The sequence below is a fragment of the Vulpes vulpes genome, chromosome 12, assembly GCF_048418805.1.
Source record: "Vulpes vulpes isolate BD-2025 chromosome 12, VulVul3, whole genome shotgun sequence".
NCBI lineage: Eukaryota > Metazoa > Chordata > Mammalia > Carnivora > Canidae > Vulpes > Vulpes vulpes.
The window spans coordinates 77,800,980-77,824,305 of NC_132791.1; the positions used below are offsets into that span (position 1 = coordinate 77,800,980).

Here is a 23,326-nt window from a genome sequence, read left to right on the forward strand (position 1 = left end):
ATGATACTTACAAATCCCCAGATACAAAAGATAATGGCTTGGAGTGAGTGAAATGAAAGAAACACTCAGAATTTATAGGAATCCAGAGAGGATTCAGACACGAATTGTGAATTCAAACACGAAGCCCCACATTGGGCGCTGCATTCCGTGTGGAGTCTGCTTGAGATTCTCTCTCTGCTCACATTCTTGCTCTCACTCACTCTCAAAATAAATAAATAAATAAAATCTCTTTTAAAAAAATAAAAGACAATCCTAGAGTACCTGGCTGGCTCAGTCAATAGAACATGCGACTCTTGATCTCAGGATTGTGAGTTCAAACCCTACATTCATGTAGAGATTACTTAAAGTCTTGAGGCACCCAGGTGGCTCAGTCAGTTCAACATCTGCCTTCAGGCTCAGGTCATAATCCCAGGGTCCTGGGACCAAGCCCTGTGTTCAGCTCCCTCCTCAGTGGGGAGTCTGCTTCTCCCTCTCCCTCTACCCCACCCTGTCACTCACACTAACTCTCCCAGTGCTGACTCTCTTACTTTAAAAAAGTAAAATAAAATCCTTTTAAAAATCCCCTCAACCTCCCAGAATAATGATCTGCTCCCCTAGAGCAGCTCAGTGTCCCTTGAAAATCCTTTATTCTGAGCCACTAGTTTGATTCAAGAGCATCACATTAGACAGCATGAACAAGACAGACATAGCCCAGCCTTCATGGAACTTCCATTCCAGGATCACAATGGTTTTAGGGACCCTTAAGAAAGGATGTTTCTAACTCTGATGACTAAATACAAGATAAAGCTTTGAATGGGCCAATTAGGAATTATGTTCACATAGAGATACACAGGAGCCTGGGGCCACAGTGGGAAAATCCATCAATGCATATGACAAGTATTGCCCTATTTGCTAACGAACTCCAGCTCCACATATGGCCCATCTAATCTCTCCTTTTGTACCTCCAATGTGTCTAATTCCTCTATTCTCTTTTCCATAATTCATACCCAAATGAGAAAATAACCAACATTTTTGTAAAACCTCTCAAATTCTGAGAACAACCCAAATCACACTGAGATTGTGCCACTTTGAATCCTTCCAAATGACCATGCCATTGAAGGCCAGACTATTCCTTCATGGAACATGCTCATACTTCTAATAAACAGAAATGTTCTTCCAATATACTTTGTTGTAATTTGATTGGCAAAATACTATTAATGCAGGCCATCTTGTAGGACTGACAGTAACCTCTTTATATAGAAGATGGCTTTAATTTGAACAGGAAGAATCATGGGGAAAAAATTACCTCCTCAAGAAAGGGAGGATAAACTTCGAAGATCAGGGAGAGAGAGTTCTGAAAAAAGTCAAAGGATGTAGGCATTAGTAGGAAAGAGGACATCTAGAGAAACAATCCCAATCCCCACTGTTAATAAGCCCACTGCAACTGAAAAAAAAGAACAAATTTCGAGAACTCCTTAATTTTTTCATAATTATTATATACCAAATACTACAATAGTAATAGTTTTATATAGTGTAAAACAAAGAAATTTTAAAATGAGTCAACAATAAACATAAATAGAAGCTCTATTTTTTTTTTTTTTTTTTTGCAGCTCATCTTACATTTTTCCTTGGGTACATACATTCTGCATGAGAGGCCACTGATCTAGAGCAAGCAAGAGTCAGCAAACCACAGCTCACGGTGTATATTTTTGTAAATAAAGTTTATTCCAACACAATCATATTCATCCAATCACATGCTATGTAGAGTAGCTTTCGATTTATAACAACAGCAGTACAGAGTTGCAACAGTGACCGTCTGCTCCATAAAGCCTAAAAAACTTACTATACTATTTGGCGCTTTACAGAAAAAGTGTTCCACCTTTTAATCTAAAGTCTCAGTAATGAAAAACATCCTTCTAGCCCTTAACCAAGTAAAAAAGTAGATGATTTATGAATACAGCATTTACTGACAAACTGAAAATTCTCCAGCTAAGGAATTAGGAAAAATCTGTACAAAAATTCTAAGTTTTTCTTTTCTTAAGATTTTATTTATTTATTCATGAGAGACACAGAAAGAGAGGCAGAGACACAGGCAGAGGGAGAAGCAGACTCCCCGTTGGGGGAGCCCAATGTGGTACTTGATCCCAGGACGCCAGGATCATGCCCTGAGCCAAAGGCAGATGATCAACCACTGAGTCACCCAGGCATCCCTGAAAATTCGGAGTTTTGACAAAGTTTCTCAATTGTGGATAGGATTCTACCTATTGGGGATCCCTGGGTGGCTTAGCGGTTTAGTGCCTACCTTTGGCCCAGGGCGTGATCCTGGAGTTCCAGGATCGAGTCCCACGTCAGGCTCCCTAAATGAAGCCTGTTTCTCCCTCTGCCTGTGTCTCTGCCTCTCTGTGTTTCTCATGAATAAATAAATAAAATCTTTAAAAAAAGAAAAAAAAAGATTCTACCTATTTCTACATATTTCAAGTAACTGTATTTATTAGTAGCTTCCCTAGATACAGTTTCACTCTGCTGATAGATTAATCACCAAATTAAGTACAGGGGATCAGCTGGAAAATTTAGCACTGCCACTGTAAATAACCTATTAATGGTGTAAAAATCATTAAGGAGGTAACAAAGAAAGTGAGAGACACACCTCAAGTTGCCCCACACAGCGTCACCACTCTGCTCACAGTCTGTGGACCCCGGGGGAACCCTAAGACGCTCTTCTTCCTCTCGTCTGCCTGTCGCTCCCCCTACTTGTATGCTCTCGCTCTCTCTCTCTCTCTAATAAATAAATAAAATCTTAAAAAAAAAAAAAACTCTTCCCTTGTCTAACTACGTATCTGCTTAAATCTGGATTTCCTTAATTTACTTCAATCATTGCCACGTATCACAACACAGTGAGTGCAGAAGCAGACACTGAATCTGGCAGCCTTCTATTAATTCAGAAGTTAAAGAGATCAGCAAAAAGGTAAACTAATGCACTCTTCTGGCTGACTTCTTTTGCGTGTTGGAAAATATTTTTCATAAAAGTGGTACCTGTATGTATTAGCACATAATAGGTTCATTAACATTTTTAAATGAATTAATAAATATTTTTAATTTTCATTTTAATTTCTAATATGTTGAGTACCAAAAGATTCAACCCACATAAACAAAATCTCAACCGTTTTCAAGAACTGTAAAAGGATCCCAGGGCCAAAGACATTGTGATCTGATACAGCAGGACTACCCACTCTTCTTATTCTACGTGCAATTTTCTTTTTTTTTTTAAGAGATTTTTTCCCCAAATATTTTATTTATTTATTCATGAGACAGAGAGAGAAAGAGAGAGGCAGAGACAGGCAGAGACACAGGCAGAGGGAGAAGCAGGCTCCATGCAGGGAGCCCGATGTGGGACTCGATCCCAGGTCTCCAGGATCAAGCCCTGGGCTGAAGGCGGCACTAAACTGCTGAGCCACCCGGGCTGCCCTACATACAATTTTCTATTTTGATCGTAAAAAACCTGCAGAGCAATTTTTTTCTCTGTTTCTCAGTTCACTTTTTCATAAGCGACAGAGGAAACACAGGCAATTACTGTCTGCAATTCCAGCTGTCCAAATGGCAAAAAAAGGTACAGCCAGAATCCCAGGATCCTCTCTCTCAAGTCCAAACAGGGAGGGAAGGTTCCTCAGGCTGAGGTTCACTGGGGAACGGCTAATACCTGCCACTTAAAATAAGTAGCAGCACATCCAGGGTGGTGGAGACGGGGATACACAGGATAAACTACCAGCAAACACACTGGGGCACCGCACAACTACATCAGGAAGCAAAAGAACTTCAACAGACTGAATGAAGAGCCTTCTCTGGGGCCTGATCACACTAGTCACAGCCTTAAATGCATGACAGTCAAGATCTTAAAACCTACCAGTCTCTTAAATAGTGTGCAACACGGTTCACAGTTTCACTATCATTATCACAAGGCAGATATTGGCACATTGACTTCCACCAGCATATAAACATATATACCCTAGCAATCCCCAATTCATGAAGAAATTAGAAACTAAAAGTCATTTCTTAGAACTGCAGCATAAAATTTTCTTCTAGAAGAATGTTCTAATGGCAATTAGGAAAATAATACTATATCATATATACAGGGCAGATGATCAAATAGACTTGTGGAGTGGTACAAGGACTTAAGAACTATATTGTTTCCAGAGTTTCTAACTACAAACTCTGGATTTGATGTATACACATGCACTTCATTCCCAAATGAACATATCTGAAACTATTACTTGAAAGGCCAAATTCAGACAGTCTTAGATTCTCCTGATTTCCCTTCTAACAAGGTTTTCTGGAGATCACATATGTCCATAAGCACCAACAGAGAAGTAAGGTTCTAAAAGCAGAATTAGCTATAAAAGGAAGGAAAGATGGAAGTAGCCTACCTGTGGTCAAGATGACTGAAGTCTTGTAAATTCAATTCCCTGGTGTCTTGTGTCAGATAAATTGTATCCACATCCTGTCAGAAATATAATTCAATCATGTGAATAGTCCACATAGATGATCAGAGAAGAGGAATACAAAGAGAATTAGATAATGATACAGATTTTTCACATTTTCTGAGAAAGGAAGATTTAAGCAAAAAATGAATGGTGGGGGAGGGGGAGAGAAAGAAAGAAAGAAGCCAAACATTGGAATATTCTCCAGGAGTGTGTGTGTGTGTGTGCACGCACACACGTCTGCACACAGATACACTTACCCATTGTACTTCTTCTCTGTATGAAAATCCAAGCCAGTCACAAACACAGGCATACATCTGAGAAAATCCACCTGAAACACAGGACAGAAATGTGACAGGTTTTCAACTAACTGATTTATCTTAAGTCAAAATTTAAAAGTTGAAATATGGCCGATGTTGACAATGCTGATTATTCTTTCTGTTTGGGAAGACAGCAAAGGCTCCCCCTCACCCCCCCCCTTCTATAGTAAGTACATAGCAGCACGCAATACAGCTTAAATATAGGACTTTTGTCCACCAAGCTAAAGTCTGTGCGGTACTAATTACACCTTAAAACTAATTGTACCTTTACAGTAGCATACTAGGAATAGACGTAACTTCCTGGCAGGGGGACATCTATGCAGCCATTTATAATTTGGTTTTAAAATGCATGCTCACCACAGGGGCCTTGCTCGGCCACAGTCTGGCTGTCCCACAGAGCCTGGAGACTGGCCAGTCGCTCAGATGGCTCCATGAAGACTTTTTTCATGATTCGCCTGTAAGATCAACAGTAACAATAAATTTCAAAAATTCAGCTTTTTGCACAGCACACAGAAATCTATTTGGTGATATGCCTTTTTTATTTTTTTGTTTTTTGATATGCCTTTTTTAAAATCAAAGATGGGCACCACTTCAATTTTGGCAAACATAATTCCATTTTTTGAGTACTAAGAAGCTGGAAGTCTACAGGAACTTAATAATAAACTTCTTTATTTAGCTCCCTTTTGTAAGCGTAGGGTATTACCCAGCAATGTAAATCATCTCTATGTTATTTACTTGTTTTGTAACATTCGATTGTATTTGAATAGTTAGAAAACAGTGTGTTCTATTTAATTATTAGATTATGTGTATACTAAATATAAATCACTAACTTTCCAAAAATCAAAATACAAATCTCCTCTTTCCGTAATACCCCATATGAATGTCCATCATGGGAAAGTATGCTCCTTTTACTACCTCTTTCCCTCCTATGACCACAGCTCCCCTGGGCTGGGGAGCACACCCAGCCCCCATTCTCATGCAGAGCTAACAGAGTCCTGCCCACACATGGAGAAGCAGGACAGGTTAGTGGTTACAAGCACAGCCAACCACGTCCAAAATTTCATTATTCATAGAACTAGCAAAGGAGGAGGACCTACCGTAATTGTGAAAAAGAAAGAAATTAATACCTATGAAGTGATTAAAACAATCTCTGATGCCTGGTAAAGTCAGATGTTAGCCGATGCTCTCAAAGGTACACCACACAATCATCAGGTAATGAGCAACTTATGAATCTATTAATTCACCCCCAAATTTTTATTAAACATCTACAAGTGCAGCAAGAGCAGCTACCAGGTACTAAGCATACAGCAGTGAACAAAATAGGTATTGTCCCTGTGTCCCCAATGAGCAGTCTAGCATGAGAACCAGACAAATAAATAGGCAGCATAAAAGGAAAAGTCTTAATACAGGAGAAGCATGGGGTAGGGGGACAGCAGAGAGGACACTAATTCTCTGGTAGGAGAGCAATGGAGGAGTAGGGAGTTTGGGAATGGTCTTCAGTACATCACCCAGCTATGCTAAACCCTGAAGAGGAAGACAGACTTAATCTGGGGTGAGGGTAAGGGGGGAGACCAGGAGCCAGGGAAGGTGTTCCAGATAAAGGGATGGCAACTTCATGGAGGTGAGAAGGCTTGTGATCACTTCTAGAAACGACACATAGTTCAAAGTGGCCAGTAAATGCCATGTGACAGGGAAGGGGAAACAGAGTCCAGGGGACTAAAGAGGAACCAGGTTACAGGCTCCAAGGTGAAATTACAGAGTTTGGATCTTATTCTCAGGGCAATGAAGAGCCACGGAAAGCCTGCAGGTGCACAAGACAGACAGGTACTGGAGAGGACTATCTGGAAGGTGAGGATGGGGGGCAGACATTGGAAACAGATAAGTAACTTAGAATTAAACAGAAGCCCACAGGACTGGTAAGAGCCCCATGAGAGTGAAGGTCATGAGCTTCTGGTGGCCCCACGTGGACCAGCTGGGGGACTCTATCCTGTCACTCTCTGCAGCCCAGACCTGTGGCCAAAGGGGGCAGCTGGTGCGCGTGGTGGGGCCACAAGCTCTCCAGGCATGTGAGCCAGAAAAACAGCGGGACAGACGGACCTGAGGGTACTGCCAGCGCCCAGCTGGAGGGTCGGACACAGCAGGCTGGGCGCTTGGGAAAGGAGGGGGGAAGCCAAGGGATGGATGGTTGGGAGGCCCTGAAAAGATCCTTCCAGGGAGAGAAAAGTGGAAGGGCTATCGTCAGAGCAAGATGAGCAAATTGTGATGTCACCTTAGAAGATGCTGTTCCATGAGGTGCTGGGGTCTGGGAGCAGCCCTCAAAGTAGGGGGTAGGGGAGGTCATAGGCTTCGAGGAAGGGTAACAGTGGGTCAGAGGCACCCGTGATCAAAGGGGGACCTGGGTGCAAAGTTGGCGGAGTTAAGATCCTGTTATATAGAAAATATTTTCATCTTCCTTTAATGATTTAAAAACACTTTTGCTACATATAATGTTCTCAAGTCATCATGATGAATCTCAATCCCCATGTAGAGTATTGGCAGGCAATGTTTCCAGGTAGCTCCGTTTTCTCACTGGACGGATGCCAGATAAGATGTGCTTATTCTATGCTTAGACGAAACCTCAAATACATAACAAAGTGTTTAAACACTAATGTTCTACTAGCACTGAAAATATTTCTACTTTGCAATTTTTATGATGGAAGCATAATCACGTACAACCAACAGATGTCAATTGTCACGAGTTCCTTCAAATTCTTAGATAAATGCATGAGGTCTGCAAGTGCAGCACGATTTTTCTGTTTCACCTGAAAATACCTATGATTAAGCCCCATTATCCTAAAAGTTCTCAATTTGGGAGTAACCATGGGTTTAAGAAGACATTCACACTGAAAGGGATATTACAGAATCTGGCCATTTGGAATGGCTCATCTCGGTTCAACACTACCCTTCTAGAATTGTAGTGGCATTATTTTCTGGCTACAAGACATGCAACGAGAGACCAGAGCGGTCAGAAGCTGCCCCAAGCGCTGACACAGCTAGATTAAGTGAACTTTGGATGCACTGAAGGACACTGGGGTCGGACTTCATCTGAGCTCACATTTGTGTTCTATGATTCTTGCTTCATTTCAGCAGGACTGCACGGCATGCTGTTTCAATGACACACAGCATGAAGTGAAGTTAGTCAAAAGCAGGAGGAAAATAAGGCAAAAATCTTTGGCAGGAAGCTAGTGGGATCAAGTATAGGAAGGTGGCGGTCTAGGATTATAGGGACTCCTCAGGGCTGAGTCAGAAACTAAAGCCTCAATTTTGCTCCCAAAACAACACCAGACATTCCTGTTCAGGGGTAAGGACAAGTCAGCTGCAGAGCGAGAGAAGCAGCAGCCAGTATAGACGTGTGTGCAGCTGCTGCCCCTTGACCTCCAAAACCCCTCTTGGAAGTTATCAGTCTGAGCTTTCCCAAGCAGCCCTGCTCTGTGACAGTTCTCCTCTTGCCCTTGCCAGGAACTAGGACACACTTAGATTTCAGGAACTGAAGACGTCTCATGAAACAGGTGCACTTATTTCCGTAAGAGATAAAGTTAGAAGAACTAACTTCCAGAAGGTGGGAAGCGTTCACGTGCTCTAACACATGCTCAGAAACAATAAATGGGCTAGAGGGGAGATCCCACCGCTGATCCCCATTGTTTTCTGCCTGTAGCTAAACAGTGGCAAGAAGTCCACGTGCGCACCCACAGGGCACAGCTCATACATACACAGGGAGAGAGAGTGTCATGGACAGACACCAAGGATTTGCTGTCAGAATACATGTCATGACAGGTAATCCAAAATCCTAGCGAACAAAGCCCACGGCTCACTCGCAGGCACTACTGCATAGATGGATCAAGCACATCTGCGTCACATGAGTCTAATTTACAAAAAGGCCCAGGAAGACAGCGAACCAGATGACCAGCATGCCAGCTCTCTGTGCAAATCTTGGGCTTAAACTGTTGACCCGGAAAAGCTGTAAATTCTTTTAATCCACTTAATTGCTTTATTTAAAATTCAATTTCAAAGCTCCTACGCAATAAGGAAGTTTTCTCCAGAACCACACAGGTTTTACTGACGGGAACCACACCCCAACTAAATGCTGCCTCCGCTTTAGACAATTGAACAGACTATAAAGCACCCTTCTTTTGTTTTTACAGAAACTCCTATTTTTTTTCTTCACAATAACCTCACCTACCTACCTCAATTGGCTTTGACTTCCTATACCAGGATCTGCAATACCATTTTTATTATGGTATCAAAGAAAGCTTGTCCTAATACGCGGACACTAATACTCAGGCAACTTTCAAATGTGTCACATGTATGACAGAAGAATTCAGCATGCGGAAATCCTAAGGGAAAAAAAATCATGTTAGAAGGCTACCATTCTGTCCCCCGAAAAGGATGCTATTAGGTACATTTAACAACAACAATAAAATCAAATTAGAGAAATGCATTCAGCTTCTGTGTAAACATATAATAAATATATATATATATATATATATATATATATATCAAACTTCAAAGAAGCTCCCTACAAACACCACCAATGTCCTTTTGGATGGTACAGTCTTTCCTCTGGGGCCATTGGGTAACTGACCACAACAACCTGTACTACAGATAAAACTTCTGGAACACTGCCAATTTACATGAGCTAATTTAAGCCTTACCTGCATTAACAGCATTATTCCCATTTTACAGATGAGGACACTGAGGCATGGAGAAGTGAGTTAACTTGCCTAGGATCTAGCCCCACTAAAGTATCCTGACAACCTTACACCTTGCAGCTGTACCTCAAGGCTCTCCCCATACATGTTCATAACGCAAAACCAAGGACTGTTTCTTCCTGAAGCAGAACTACCATTTTACTCTAACGTTCAAAAGCCTTTTCAGTAGCTCCCCAGTACCCATCCTTGAGGCGTTTGCTCACAGTGACATCTGTAGGCTCCCAATTCCAGCTACATTAGGCAGGCAGCTGTCTCCCACAGGCACCTGCTCCTGCCATTTCCCCACAGAACTCTACCAGACCCACCATCCTCTCAAAATCCCCTCTCTCAAATAAAGCAGAAAGCAAATACAAATCATACATTATTTTCCTGGTGTCTCCAGTTAAATGTGACTTTCCTTTCTCTGAAATCTGAGGATTCTCTCTCTCCTCACTATTACCCATGGAACTTTCTTATACTGCCTGTAGCCTATAAACTTTTAGAGAGCAGGAAACATTTCACTCCTGTATGCATGCCTGAGGAAGTCCTTTAATGAACATTTTCTAAATGAATTCTACTGTGTCCTGATGACTTAATTTGACGTTTAAAAAAAAAATCTAGCTTGGTTTTGGAGAACAAACAAGGGTCTCAATATTAGAAAAGCGGAAGGCTATCACACAAAACCGCTTTTTGAAGAGAAACTACAATGCAGACACCTCTGGGAAAACAGATTAAACAACATTTACTTACAAACATTTCCCTAGCTTCCTTAATATCACTGTCTCAAAGGCCAGGCCTCCAAAGACACTCAGTTTCGCACAGCATAAGGATGAGAGCAGTCACAGCACAATGCGAATGGAGATCTGATTTTTAAATTTAACTTACATTTTCTTCTTGCATCTTTAAATTCCCTCTATATTTTGAAATAAATTTTCCTTATTTAATGGGAGGAGGGTAAATGTCATTTTGTAAGGGAAAGAGAGAGGAAGTGATAAATACCCTAACATATACATATAGTGGGGGAGTGGTAAGGAGTGGACACTGGTGTGACTATTGACTTTAATTAAAATTCTTCATTTTTTTCCTATCTGCATTCTCTGGACTGTCATCAGGAAGACTGATTATACTTTGTATATTATTTATACCCTGTTTTTATATTTGATTTTGATCATGGATGTAATTTCACAATTATATTTGGGTAAAACCAGAAATTCAGATCTTTGCAGATAAGTTTCATTCATATACAGTCACACTTGGGACTATCCAAGAACTGATGATCTGAACCCAGGGCTGCCCAGGCTGCGTTTATCCTCCGGATTGTCCTGGTTCCTGATATACACTCATCAGATACTCCCCTGTCCATCTGCCTCTACTAGGAGAGCCCCAAGCAGGGAAGGAGATGAGACGATGAGGGCCAGGGACCCAAGGTCCCCACCACAGGTTCAGGTGAGACAAATGACTCAAACCAGGTTAAGGATTCCAAATATAGTTTCTTTCCTAAGTTTTTATTTTAATTCCAGTTAGTTAACATACAGTGTTGTATCAAATACAGTTTTATATTCTTCAACTTACTATAAGCGGATGTAGGACATTCCGGAGACCTATTTTATTTTGCACATTCTCCATTATTTATGTCAATTTATGTCATTATTTACTGACCAATCTAACAAGGCACACAAGACAAGGGATGGAGAAGAAAGGATATAATCACCCACCTCTCCACCTGCCCCCCTCACCTCCGCCAATCGATAACCAGCACCAACATAATCATCCATTTCCCCTGCTAAAATTATGTAATACAATCTAAGGAACTTCCAGAGTAAAGCAGAACATGCAAATCACAAAATATTACAGGTTTATTTTGACAAGCTAACGACGCACAGTGGGCAGGAGAGCAAAATAAAAGCCAGGTACATTTACATTCTTTAAATTCTCTGCCAAGTCAAGTTCTCAGTTACAATCCATGCCTTCTTGCACATCGGTGGCTTCATCTGAACTGCCTCTGAATCCTCTCCCTGCTTCTCAGGTGGAGCTCCACACACCCAGCCTGCACCCAGCCATCACCTGCTCACGCCCAGGCACTCACTGTCTCATCTGCTCCGTGTCACCTCAGCCCCCACACCTATGGATGGAGGGCAGGGCCACGGTCTTCCAAACTCCATGTGCTCCTGGGTCATATCACCCAATGATGCATAAGGCACATGGTAAGCATAAAAAAACCTCAGTGAGGATGTACTATGTGCCAAGGACTAGGGATTTAAGATGAATAAAAATGCAGACTTCGCTCGAGTAGCTCCTGGCCTAGAAGGAAGCTCAAGTATGTGGTGTGCATTCTGTGTCCCTCTTACCTTCTCAAGGATAGTGTGGATTTACTACCGCCATTTCCAGCAACAATCTCTTGTGCTCGCTCTCTCTCTCTTTCTCTCTCTTTTACTGGAGCACTCCCCTCATTATAGCCATGTGCTTTAGTATCTCCCATTCTGAATGCAAACAAAAACTCCCTGTAATTCCTCCTACCTCTTTAGCTACCTCCCATTTATCAGTTCCCCTTGGTAGCTAAATGTCTCTAAGAAGTTTCCCACACGTACACATCCACTTCCTCCCTTCGGAGTTCATCCCACAAGCATGATGGCCCGCCTCTCCCCACCAGAACCCTGGGACTGCTCCAGTCAAAGCCACCAGTGCCTTCACCATGGCCAGTTCACCAGCATCCCTCTTCTCTCAGCTCATTCGACACCCAATCATTCTGCAGTCATCACTCCCTGCTTCAGAAATTCTCCCAGGCCCTGGTGTCCCACTGGAATCCTGTCCCGACACTCTCTTCGTGGTTCTTCCTCTTTCACTTGTCCTCACTGACAAGACACTTTCTCTTCTAGGTGCATATCTCTCTCTGGATGATCTCAAAACAGTCGTGCATGCAAGACTCTCTACACTAATGATTCCCACACTGGCTATGTCTCCAGACCTAGACCTTTCCCCTAGAAACCTAGGAGTCATCCTTGGTCCTGCTGTCACCCACATACCAAATCCATGAGTCAGTCCTGTACCTACAATAACTCTTCTATCTTCCACCTCCCAACCTTATCTCTAACGTCACTGCCCTACTCCTAGCCATAGCCATCACTCCCCTAGATCATGGCCTATGTTCTAACCAGCTCCCCCCGCCCCCCCGCTCTTCCCCTTCCCACTCCCCTCTCTCTCTAGCAGCAAAAATAAATGCTATAAACCATGTAAGGAATCATGGCCCATCCCTACTTGCATGTGACAGTGGCTTCCTAGTGAGCCAGCACTAAACTACAAACTCTTCCCCATGAGGATCTACGTACACTGACCAGCACCTATGCTTCCAGCCTCATCTCATGCCAGTTATCCCCTCCCACCTGCATTCTGCTCATTCCCAGACTCCAGCCACCAGGTTCTCTCTCAGTTCCTCAAAGACACCAACCCTAGGCAGGCGAGACAGCATGAACAGGTCCTGAGAAGGAAAGGCTGTCTGCCCTCTTCAGTTCAGGCTCTTTGTCTTCCAGGGGGGGTTGTTCAAGGTATCATGGCCACATGGAGGCCCTTGCAGACAGGATTTTATTCTTTCTATTAGTCCTGTATGGACAATCAGTTGTAAACATTTACTCAAATTTACACTTACTTTATTGATGCAACTTTCCAGTGTAAATTCCACATTGCCCAGGGCCCCAACACTTAGCACCCTGCCATCTGCAGCAGAAACTCAATAAATACCCACTGACTGTGTAAGTATGCAAAGAAACAATTGTAACACAACATGATAGGTGCTAGCAAAGGAAGTGATCACAAAGCTTTATGGACACATGAATAAAGAAACTCTTTAGAGATCTGGGCTATGTCGTTTGGAGGGGGAGTCTGTCTGGATTAATAGTGTGTATGAAAGCACCAAAAACAGGCCGGACCATGGGGCCAGACGGCAGTGGTCTGCTACACCAGGCTACATGGCATAGAAGCTACTGGACGATTCTGGTGACTGCGAAGAAAACCAGTTGTGAGGAGGAGGACTGAAGACAGAGACATTGGCAGGACAGTGTGGCCCTGGGACAGTGAGAGCCTCTGAACCAAGGCAGTGGAAGTGACAAGCCAGATGAGTACCAGACCAGGAGATACGCATGAAAGGAGTTTGGCAATTAATGACGTGTGTGAGTTAAGGACAAGAGACTATGTAAATGACAAGCCACTAACTGAGACAGAATGTCAAATCCAGACAGGCTTGGAGGTAAAGCTGCTAAGTTTACAGGCCGCATCCTGTGTGAGGTGCTGCTGGGGTCATCCCTATGCAACGCAGCCAGTGACAGAAGTGAAGATGAGGCTCACATCTCACATGGAGTTCACGGACTTAGAAACTCGCCTATATGTAGCGGTGGCTTTCCTGGAAATGGAGCTCATTATGTCATGCTTGATTACTTGCTGCCTAAACCTTCTAACAAGACGTTAAATGGAGAAGAGTGAAAACATCTTTCTTAGACAATTTTCTCTGGGAAGGAAAAATAGTAAAATCCAAACCCAGAACACAACTGACAATTCCCTCAAAATGCCTAGAATATTAGGCAATAAAACTGCACTTTAAAGAAAGCAGTTCTTTAAATATTTCTCTGAGGACCATATAAGCCCTGGATAAATAGGCTGTGCTTAATAATGTGCTTATCTCACCAGTGTTAACTCAGAATGAGAGGAAGTGTGCTCTAAGGAGACTCTCATGCAATGTCACACGACTAACATCATTGAGGGAGAATGAGCTGTAGTGACTGCTAACTCATGATCACCCCAGAGAGTTCTCTGGTGGCTTTAAGGATGTTCTGAGTATTTCCCCCCTCGCTGCCACTCATCATCACTCCTCACTTCATCCCACACCCTTGCCCACCTGCACCTCTCCTGCACAGACACGAGAGTGGGTGTGGCCAGATAGATGCCCCAGCAGCTTGCCTTTAAAGGACTTCATACCTAGACATTCCAGCCAGGCAGGAGGGAGGGGCAGCCCCCGCTCATCTCTTCCATGCCATGGGAATGAGGCCAGGGGATGCTCTAATCCCTGAGCAACCAGCTGGCCAGAGACTCAGAGGAGCAAAGGGAGCCCAAGGCTGCAGAGAGGAGGAAGGCCTGGGTGAACAGCCAGAAAGCATGGGCCGCCCTCCATGCTAGCATATGGCAAAAAAAAAGAGAGAGTCCAGGGCAGAGCTGTTAGAAGAAACTAGCAGGTCTCAGAAAGCCTGAGACCAGATGGAAGCTACTACGTCCAATGAGCCACCTACAGGCACCCAAGGCTTGAAAAACACAGGCTAGGTTTTCCTGCTTTGCCTCTTACTTTATAGGCGGAGCATCAGAGTAACATGTTCCATGAAGGGCAAGTCTCCAAAATTTCCCTGCCGCTCCCACCAAGCAAGGCACACCGTTAAGCATCATCCACGTGTCTCTGTGAGGCTTCATGGCCTCCTTGCACAGGGCGAGTAGCAGGGAAAGGAGCTTTTATGATCTCTCTACCATCTCCTTCCAGCAGGAAGGTATCTTCACTCTGGACTATTAATTTAGGGAGCTTTTGGACATAAGGATCCTTCTGCTTTTTTACCTCATCCAATCCACCCCCCCCTTCCAACAACTCACACGTTCCCTAAGGACAAACTGTCACCCAAGCACATAATCCTAATGAAAGGCGCTTAACAAAAAAAACATGAGGGCAGGCACAGGGACAATTTACTAATATTCCTAACACATGTTTCAGAAAACTCGGAGGAAAAAAAAAAAAAAAGGAAAACGAAGCCTGTCACTCTTCATGAATGCTAGACCTGAGCCCCTTGGTACTCCCCTACCAGCCATAAGAAGTCACACAAGGGTACACCCCAAGTTCTGTCACAAAGGTTTCAGTGTCATGAGTAGAGTCTAAAGGATGGCCAACCCTTCATGGCTCAAGTCTTGAAAGTAGAGAATGAGGCAGAGCCCCATGGAGAATCTCAGATTTAAACCACAAAGACCCAAGAGAGGGTTTGCTATTGAACGTTGAAGCGAAGATGGAAGCATGAGCGAGGCCCTCAGGGAAGGGGCTATTGGAAGGTATATTCACATTCACCAGTCTGAGGAGGAAGTTCTCTGCTTTCCTCACCCTTCCTCCCCGACACAATCCCCCAGCACTCACACTGGGGAGAGGCCGGGAAATATCCTCCGCAGACAGGTGCCGATGTGAGCCAGCACTTCGCTCACATCCTCGGGCGACGCCATCTTCATGGAGATGCTGTACTTCTCAGTTTCGACCACCATCTGCAAGAACCGAGTTGGACACTGCTTAATAATCAGTCCAATTCCTTGAATCTTTGGTTTTACATTGTGTAAATGATATATGTATGTATATACGTATGTGTATATGTATGTGTGTGTATATATATATGAATATATATGAATATATATATTTTCACATTCATGCTGACCTCTATACCGATACAATACCAGCTTTTTAAGGACCACTTCCTTAAAACCATACTCTCAGTTAAGACCCGAGGAACGGTTTGGGTAGAGGGTGGAACAGTTGTCAGAAACATCCAGAAACTGGAACAAGTGTTTCCAAAAGCAAAATTCAAATAGACTCCCCCTCCTCCTGTGTGAGGGAGACAGGATATTCACATTCACACAGGATTTCTCCTTTTACCAAGATTTTGTCTGGAGACGCGGTCTTATCAAGTCTCTTATATATCCCTACTCTCCAGAGTTAGTAAGTATACCTCCTTCAGTGAGTAGCTGAGGGCAATCTCATCATCACTGTTTTGGTTTTTGTTTTTTTTTTTTTTTTGGACATGTTTTAAAAACAAGACCCCTTATGAGATGTTTAAATGCACTGTTAAAACCTTTTGCCTGGCAACAAAAGAAAAATAAAATGCTTATAAACATTTCAACTCCTCTAAAAAGAGAGAATTCTTGGAAAGGATTATCTGACAGGAACAAGGTCATAATGTTCAGGGCTAGACAAAGAATCATTCCAATTGGCGCCTGGGTGACTCAGTGATTGAGCATCTGCCTTTGGCTCAGGTCATGATCCTCCCAGGGTCCTGGGGTAGAGTCCCACATCGGGTTCCCCATAGGGAGCCTGATTCTCTCTCTACCTATGTCTCTGCCACTCTTTTAAAAATTAAAAAATAAATAAATAAATAAATAAATAAATAATCATTCTAATTAATGTCTAGTTAATGTCCAAAGCTTACCACCAAAAAAGTTGACACAGAGGTCACAAAGCTAGTGTCAACTAGCTGAATGTCAACATATAGTTGAAAATATGTATAGGTCAACCTGAAAAAGGGGCAGGTCACAAAGCATAACAGGTTGTTTATTCAAATAAAAAGAATCAACTTCACTTTAAAAAAAAATGCTGTTATCTTGGATCTCAAAAATATTCATGCCAAATGCAATCCCCTTGGATTTTCACTGCATCAAAAGAACCTCCCATGTTTACTTCCTGCTTGTATTTAACTTGTACAAAAATATGAAGGGGGGCACACTACACTTAATGTGCAGCTCGCCAATTGGATTAACAAAGTGGTTTTTAGCTTTGTTTTAGGCTGTCCTAAAATTAGCTACATTAAAAATAATCATCTGTCTTCCAAAGTGTTTACATTAAAAGGAGAAGTAATGAGGGGCGCCTAGGTGGCTCAGTTGGTGAAGGGTCTGCCCTCGGCCCAGGTCATGATCCTGGGGTCCCGGGATGGAGTCCCACATCGGGCTCCCTGCTCCGTGGGGAACCTGCTTCTCCCTGTCCCTCTGCTATTCCCTCTGCTCATACTCGCTCTTTCTCAATAAATAAAAAAATCTTTAAAAAGGGGAGGGGGGAGTAACACAATTTGTCAAAATGAAGAGACCAGAAAAGACTTACATGATCTGAGACCTTAAAACATTACTTTCCCGCAGCACCCCAAAGGGATCTCTGACTACACACCACCTCTGCACCAGTAGGTTGGCTCTCCATATTTTAAAAAAAAAAAGAAAGAAAGAAAGAAATTTTATCCTTTCATGCATTGGTCTTCTAGAAGGTGGCCCAGGGAATATTTGTCCCCAAAAAGGCAGTAAGCATTGCTGTACCTGGAGGTAATTTACTGTTAAACCCCAGGATACCTCAAGGAAGTATCTTGAGCAAATTAAAGCTGCTCTCTGCCATTGGGCTCAGATATTCTGTGGTTCTGTGGGCTTATATCTGTGCCTATACATGTTTTAAAAAGCCAGACTTGGGACTTGGGACGCCTAGGTGGCTCAGTGGTTGAGCATCTGTCTTTGGCTTAGGTCATGATTCCAGGGTCCTAGGATCAAGTCCCATGTTGCTCCCCCTGGAGAGCCTGCTTCTCCCTCTGCCTGTGTCTCTGCCTCTCTGTCTCTCATGAATAAATAAATAAAATCTTAAAACAAACATACAAAAAGCCAAGACTTTGGGATGCAGCCTTTGTGTCTGTGCCCCACACCCTGCCACCAACATTCTCCCCGAGGGTAATTATATCTTTCACTGCATGGCCCCTTCTCCGTTCTGTTCTTCAGGTCTGGTGAATCCATCCAGTTCACAGTTTGGGGGGTGAGTAATCAGTAATTAGCTTATTCAAATTCTGCTTCATCTTAACACCTAATCATCCTTAATTGCTCAGGACTGAATAGAATGCCAGGGAAGAAAAGAAGGTGGCAGGTGAGGGGAAGAAATGAGACCTTCAAATTTACCCTGACATGACAGCAGCACATAGCCCTGCAGAATATGTCAGCACCTTAGGCTAATGTAAAGATTGCCGCTGAATGATAGAGGTGACACTAACAGAGAAAACCATTTCAGCAGGACAAAGAGACCCCTCTGTCCCTCCTATTTCAGTGGGAAAAATCAAATGTTTGCAGCAAATCTGGCTTACACCTCTAGAGCAGAACAGAATCCACCACCTCCAGTACACGTTTAAAATAGTAATCAGCAACAGAGTACTGGTATGTTATTTAAGATTCAAGTTCCAACCGCACTCTGTCTCCTTTTTTAAGGTAGAACAACCTGGCTACACTCTTAGGCACTTTTAAATAAATGCCAGCCAACTGACTGGTAAAGCGTTCTTCATTCTTCTAGCAGACACAGCCATGGGTGGTTGCCCAAAATCATCCTCTGACATAGCAAACCTCATCATTAAAAAAAAAAAAAAATCAATCACAGGTGTTTCAGTTGTACAAGAAATAGTCTGAAAATTCTATAAAACTATATAAATGTTGGTCTCAGTGTATTGACCATGAATAGGCAATAGTTTCAATAGAATCTGGACTCCAGAAAATACGATGGCAATGAGATGTGGAAAATAAGATAAAGGTCTCCCATATTCCCACAAGGAAGAAGAACAGAGCGGTAGTGAATGTCACATTTTCACCAACTCAGTAACACGCACACCCCTCTCGCTCATACACAAGGAAATGTGAATGCCCTGGGCATTTGATCTGAATTGACAAAGCTAGAATTAAACAGTGATAAAAAGTGAATCAATCCCAGAAAACATTACAAAAGAAGGAAAAAAGAAAAAAAGGGGAACGCCTGGGTAGCTCAGTGGATGAGCGTCTGCCTTCGGCTTCGGTCATGATCCCAGGGTCCTGGGATCGAATCCCACATCGGGTTCCCCGCAGGAAGCCTGCTTCTCCCTCTGCCTATGTCTCTGCCTCTCTCTCTATGTGTCGCATGAATAAATAAATTTAAAATCTTAATTAAAAAAAACAAGGAAAAGTATGTCCCAATCCAGGGTGGATTGTGAGTGCCACAGGCAGGCAGACAGACACTATCATCTGTATGATTTCACATTAGAGAACACTGGAGAAATCAGACCTCAAATTTTGAGGTTACACAGGTTACTATTTCTCGGTTTCTGAACAGCACCACAGACATTTCTGAAACACGAGGCTATGAATGCCCAGCATCACGGGCCCCTCTGTGGAAACAGCACCACTGCCCCCCTGTACTTTCTTCTCCAAGATCCATACTCCGCCAAAGCGATGCTACGGAGCTCCTCCTCCAGTACACACCAGAACAGCTCCACGGGCCTGAGGTGAACTACTTTCAACCACATTAGTGCCTCTGAATGCCAGAAAGACTGAAGGGACAGGACTCCAGTGTCCCTAGACTGGACCAATGCCAGCAGCCATGCGGAGAAATGAGTCCTGCTATATCAACATCTTTTCTCATAATTAAATCCTAGAGTCAAACCACACTTTGAAAATAACCTTGGCATTAACATTTCAGTGGTGCCCTTCTGCTTGATCACAACCCCAACATCACCAACATAAACATGCCTGAATTAAGACCATCAAGAAGGCCCTGGTTATGTCATCATTCGTGAATAATCATTCATTCCTGCATATGTCTGCCATTTGGGCAAACATATGGTGCTGTAATTTTTCTTCCAAACTCCAATTTCTAAAGAATGCTAAACACACAGGATAAAACATTGCTCTCAGATGAACTCTGGAAAAGTTCCAAGGATTTGTATGTAATCTCAATCAACATAAAGTGACAATTCTGACAATTTCTTTTAAGAATGTTGTCAACAGACTACACGCACAGGCCTGTGCACATACAAACATTTTCTTCATAGTTTTAAACATGAAAACAAAAAGTAGAATGAAGGAAACAATAAGCATCAGAGTAACAACAAAGGAAATTGTAAACAAAAAAGCAATAAAATCAAGAGAAAAATCAACAAAACCAAAAGCAAGTTCTTTCAGATCAAAAGAATTGATAAAACTCTAATGAGATTGGTATGTGGGAGGGAAGGGAGAAGCAGGGAGAGAAGAGCCAAATGATCAATAATAGGAATAATGTTCTATAGGTATTTAAAGCATAACAAGGGGATACAATGAACAACTGTATATCAGTAAATTTGACAACTGAGATGAAATGCGTAAATTTCCTACAAGACACAAACTACCACAGCTCACTCAAGAAGAAACACTTAAATGGATCTGTATCTATTAAAGAAATCATATTTGTAGTTAAAAACCTCCCCAAAGAAAAAACCCCAGGCTGTGATGACATCAATGGTCAATTAAACCAAAGATTCAAAGAATTGGTTTACCTAAATTTTTCTAAAAAATTGAAAAAGAAGGACAAATTCTATGAGTCCATGATCACTTTAATACAGAAAGTAACAAAAACTTTTTTTTTCAAAGAGAAAACTACAGCCAGTACCTGTCATTAACATAGATGCAAAGGTTCTACATAAAATTTAAATAGAATCCAACAAAATACAAAATGGATGATACATCATGAGTAGGGTTAATCCCAGGAATGAAAGGTTGAATTAAAATCTGAAAGTCAATCAATATAATTCACCTCATTAACAAACTATAAGAAGAAAAACACACAATAACAGAGAAAAAGAGAAAAAAACATGACAAAACACAACACTAATTCCTGATAAAAACTCACAGCCAATGTGAAATTGAAGAGAAACTCCTCAACCAGATAAAGGGCATCAATGAAGAACCTAGAGCTAATACCATACTTCGTGGGAAAAGAATGGCACTTTCCCTCCTAGGTCAGGTGGAGAACAAGGAGGTCTCTTGTCAGCCCTTCTACTCAGCACTGATCTGGAGGCATTAGCCGGGGCAGTTGTCAGGGGCTGAGATTTTATTTTACCTTGCCCAGAAGTAAGTTAGCCTGTTGCTGTTTTGTAAATGCTGGCAGGACACAGGAGACTCCTGGTCAGACAGAAAGATTATTCATAGCACAGCAAAGTGCAAGAGCACCATGTGTGCACAGACCACCCCCCATCACCCCAAAGCCTCACAGGGTGACACAGAGGGCTCAGAGAGATGCCTGCACTCACAGTAGGCTGCTTACAGGGAAGGACCTGCTGAACTTGGATAATCTGTTTTCACAATAAATGGTAAGCAAGTCCGCTCTTTGTTCATAAGGGAAACACACCATCATCTTACATGGATGCTCATGGCAAACACAACCCTGATGAGCAGCCTGGGTACAGAGCAATCACAGCATGAATTCTTGGCATACCCAGCAAAACACGCAGGAATGTGAGACACCCAACAGCAATAAGACAAGAAAAAGAAATAAAAGGTATTAATACTGGAAAAAAAGAAGTGAAATTGTCTTTATTCACACACAGAACAATTGCCTATGCAGAAAATGATGAAATCCATTTTTAAAACCTACAAGAACTATTACTCTAGGTGAGCACAAGAAGTTGTCAAGATACAAGATCAATACACAAAAGTCTACCATAGGTCTACTTACCAGCAAGACACAATTAGGAACTGGAATTTAAAACAATACCATTTATAATAGCATCAAAAATTACATAATACTTTGAAATAAATCTGACAAACGATGTGTAATACTGAAATGTGTATACTGAAAGCTACAAAACACTGATGAGAGAAATTAAAGACCTAAATATGTGTAGAAATAGTTTTCTTGGATCAGGGATGCCATACTGTTAAGATGTTAATTCTTCTCAAATTGATTTATAGACTCAATATAATACCAATCAAAATCTCAAGAGCCTTTTCTGTACAAATTGAGCTGAGTCTAAGCTCAAATGGAATTTAAAGAACCCAGAATCACTAAACAACTCTGAAAAGGAAGAACAAAGTTGGAAGACTAACACTATGTGATTTCAAGTCTTACTCTAAAGCTATCATAATCAAGACAGTAGTAGTGGCATAAAAACAAACAAACAGATCACAGAGACAGGATTCAGTCCAGAAATAGACCAACACACACATGAACAACTGATCTCTAACAAAAATGAAAGCCAGTTCAATGCAGAAACAACAGTCTTTCAAACAGGTGGATATCCTACACATATGCAAAAAGAAAAAAAAAAAAAAAAAAAACCTCCAAAAAAAAAAAAAAAAAAAAACAAAGAAAACCCATGGATCCATATTGCTTTATATACAGAAACTACTTCAAAGTTGATCACAGGGCAGCCCTGGTGGCACAGAGGTTTAGCGCCGCCTTCAGCCCAGGGCGTGATCCTAGAGACCCTGGATGGAGTCCCACATCAGGCTCTCTGCATGGTGCCTGCTTCTCCCTCTGTCTGTGTCTCTGCCTCTGCCTCTCTCTCTCTCTCTCTCTCTCTGTGTGTCTCTATGAATAAATAAATAAAAAATCTTAAAAAAAAAAAAGTTGATCACAGACCTAAATGTATAATGTAAAGTTCTAAGACTTCCAAAAGACATAGAACATTCTGTGACTTCGAGTTGAGCAAAGATTTATTCAATATGACAACAGTACAATCCATTAAAAAATTGACAAATTGGATGTCATCAAAACTTAAAACTTGTGCCTTTGAAAAATGCTGCAAAGAAAATGAAATGACAGGCTGCAGACTGAGAAAAAAATTATGTATAAATTGTCTATCTGAAAAGAGATTTGTATTCAGAATATATAAAGGACTCTTAAGATAATAACAAAACAAGTCAACTTAAAAAAAATGGCAAAACATTTTAACCAACACTTGAACAAAGGAGACAGATGACGGCACTCAAGCAGATAAAAAGATACTCAATATCTTTAGCCATTAGAAAAATGCAAATTAAAACTACAATGAGAAAGCATCGCATAGTTTCCAGAATGGCTACATTTAAACGCACTGACCACGTTGGTGTCAGGAAGATGTGAAGGAACGTTCTGGAACCCTCATCCACTGTATGTTAGTGGCAACATCAAATGGTACAATTGCTTTGGAAAACAGATTAGCAGCTTCTGAAAAAGCTAAACATGTACCTACAATTCAGCCATTCCATTCCGAGGTACCCACCCACGAGAAATGAAAGCCTACGTCCAATCAAAGATTTGTACATAAATGTT

General features: G+C 42.0%; 1 protein-coding gene across 19 annotated transcripts in view; it reads right to left on the reverse strand.

Moving 5' to 3' along the window:
* The window catches only part of CARMIL1 (capping protein regulator and myosin 1 linker 1), a 314,309-nt gene that overhangs the window by 163,857 nt on the left and 127,126 nt on the right, over nucleotides 1–23,326 (reverse strand). For all 19 annotated transcript variants that reach the window (XR_011995658.1, XR_011995657.1, XR_011995656.1 and 16 more), the window contains 4 exons: nucleotides 15,653–15,774; nucleotides 5,132–5,229; nucleotides 4,715–4,785; nucleotides 4,401–4,474 (listed from right to left, as the gene is read on the reverse strand). Coding sequence is in view for 16 of the 19 variants with exons in the window: in XM_072728997.1 (XP_072585098.1) it covers nucleotides 4,401–4,474; nucleotides 4,715–4,785; nucleotides 5,132–5,229; nucleotides 15,653–15,774 (365 nt within the window). In the remaining 3 variants the exon portion in view is untranslated. The remainder of the gene's footprint in view (nucleotides 1–4,400; nucleotides 4,475–4,714; nucleotides 4,786–5,131; nucleotides 5,230–15,652; nucleotides 15,775–23,326) is intronic.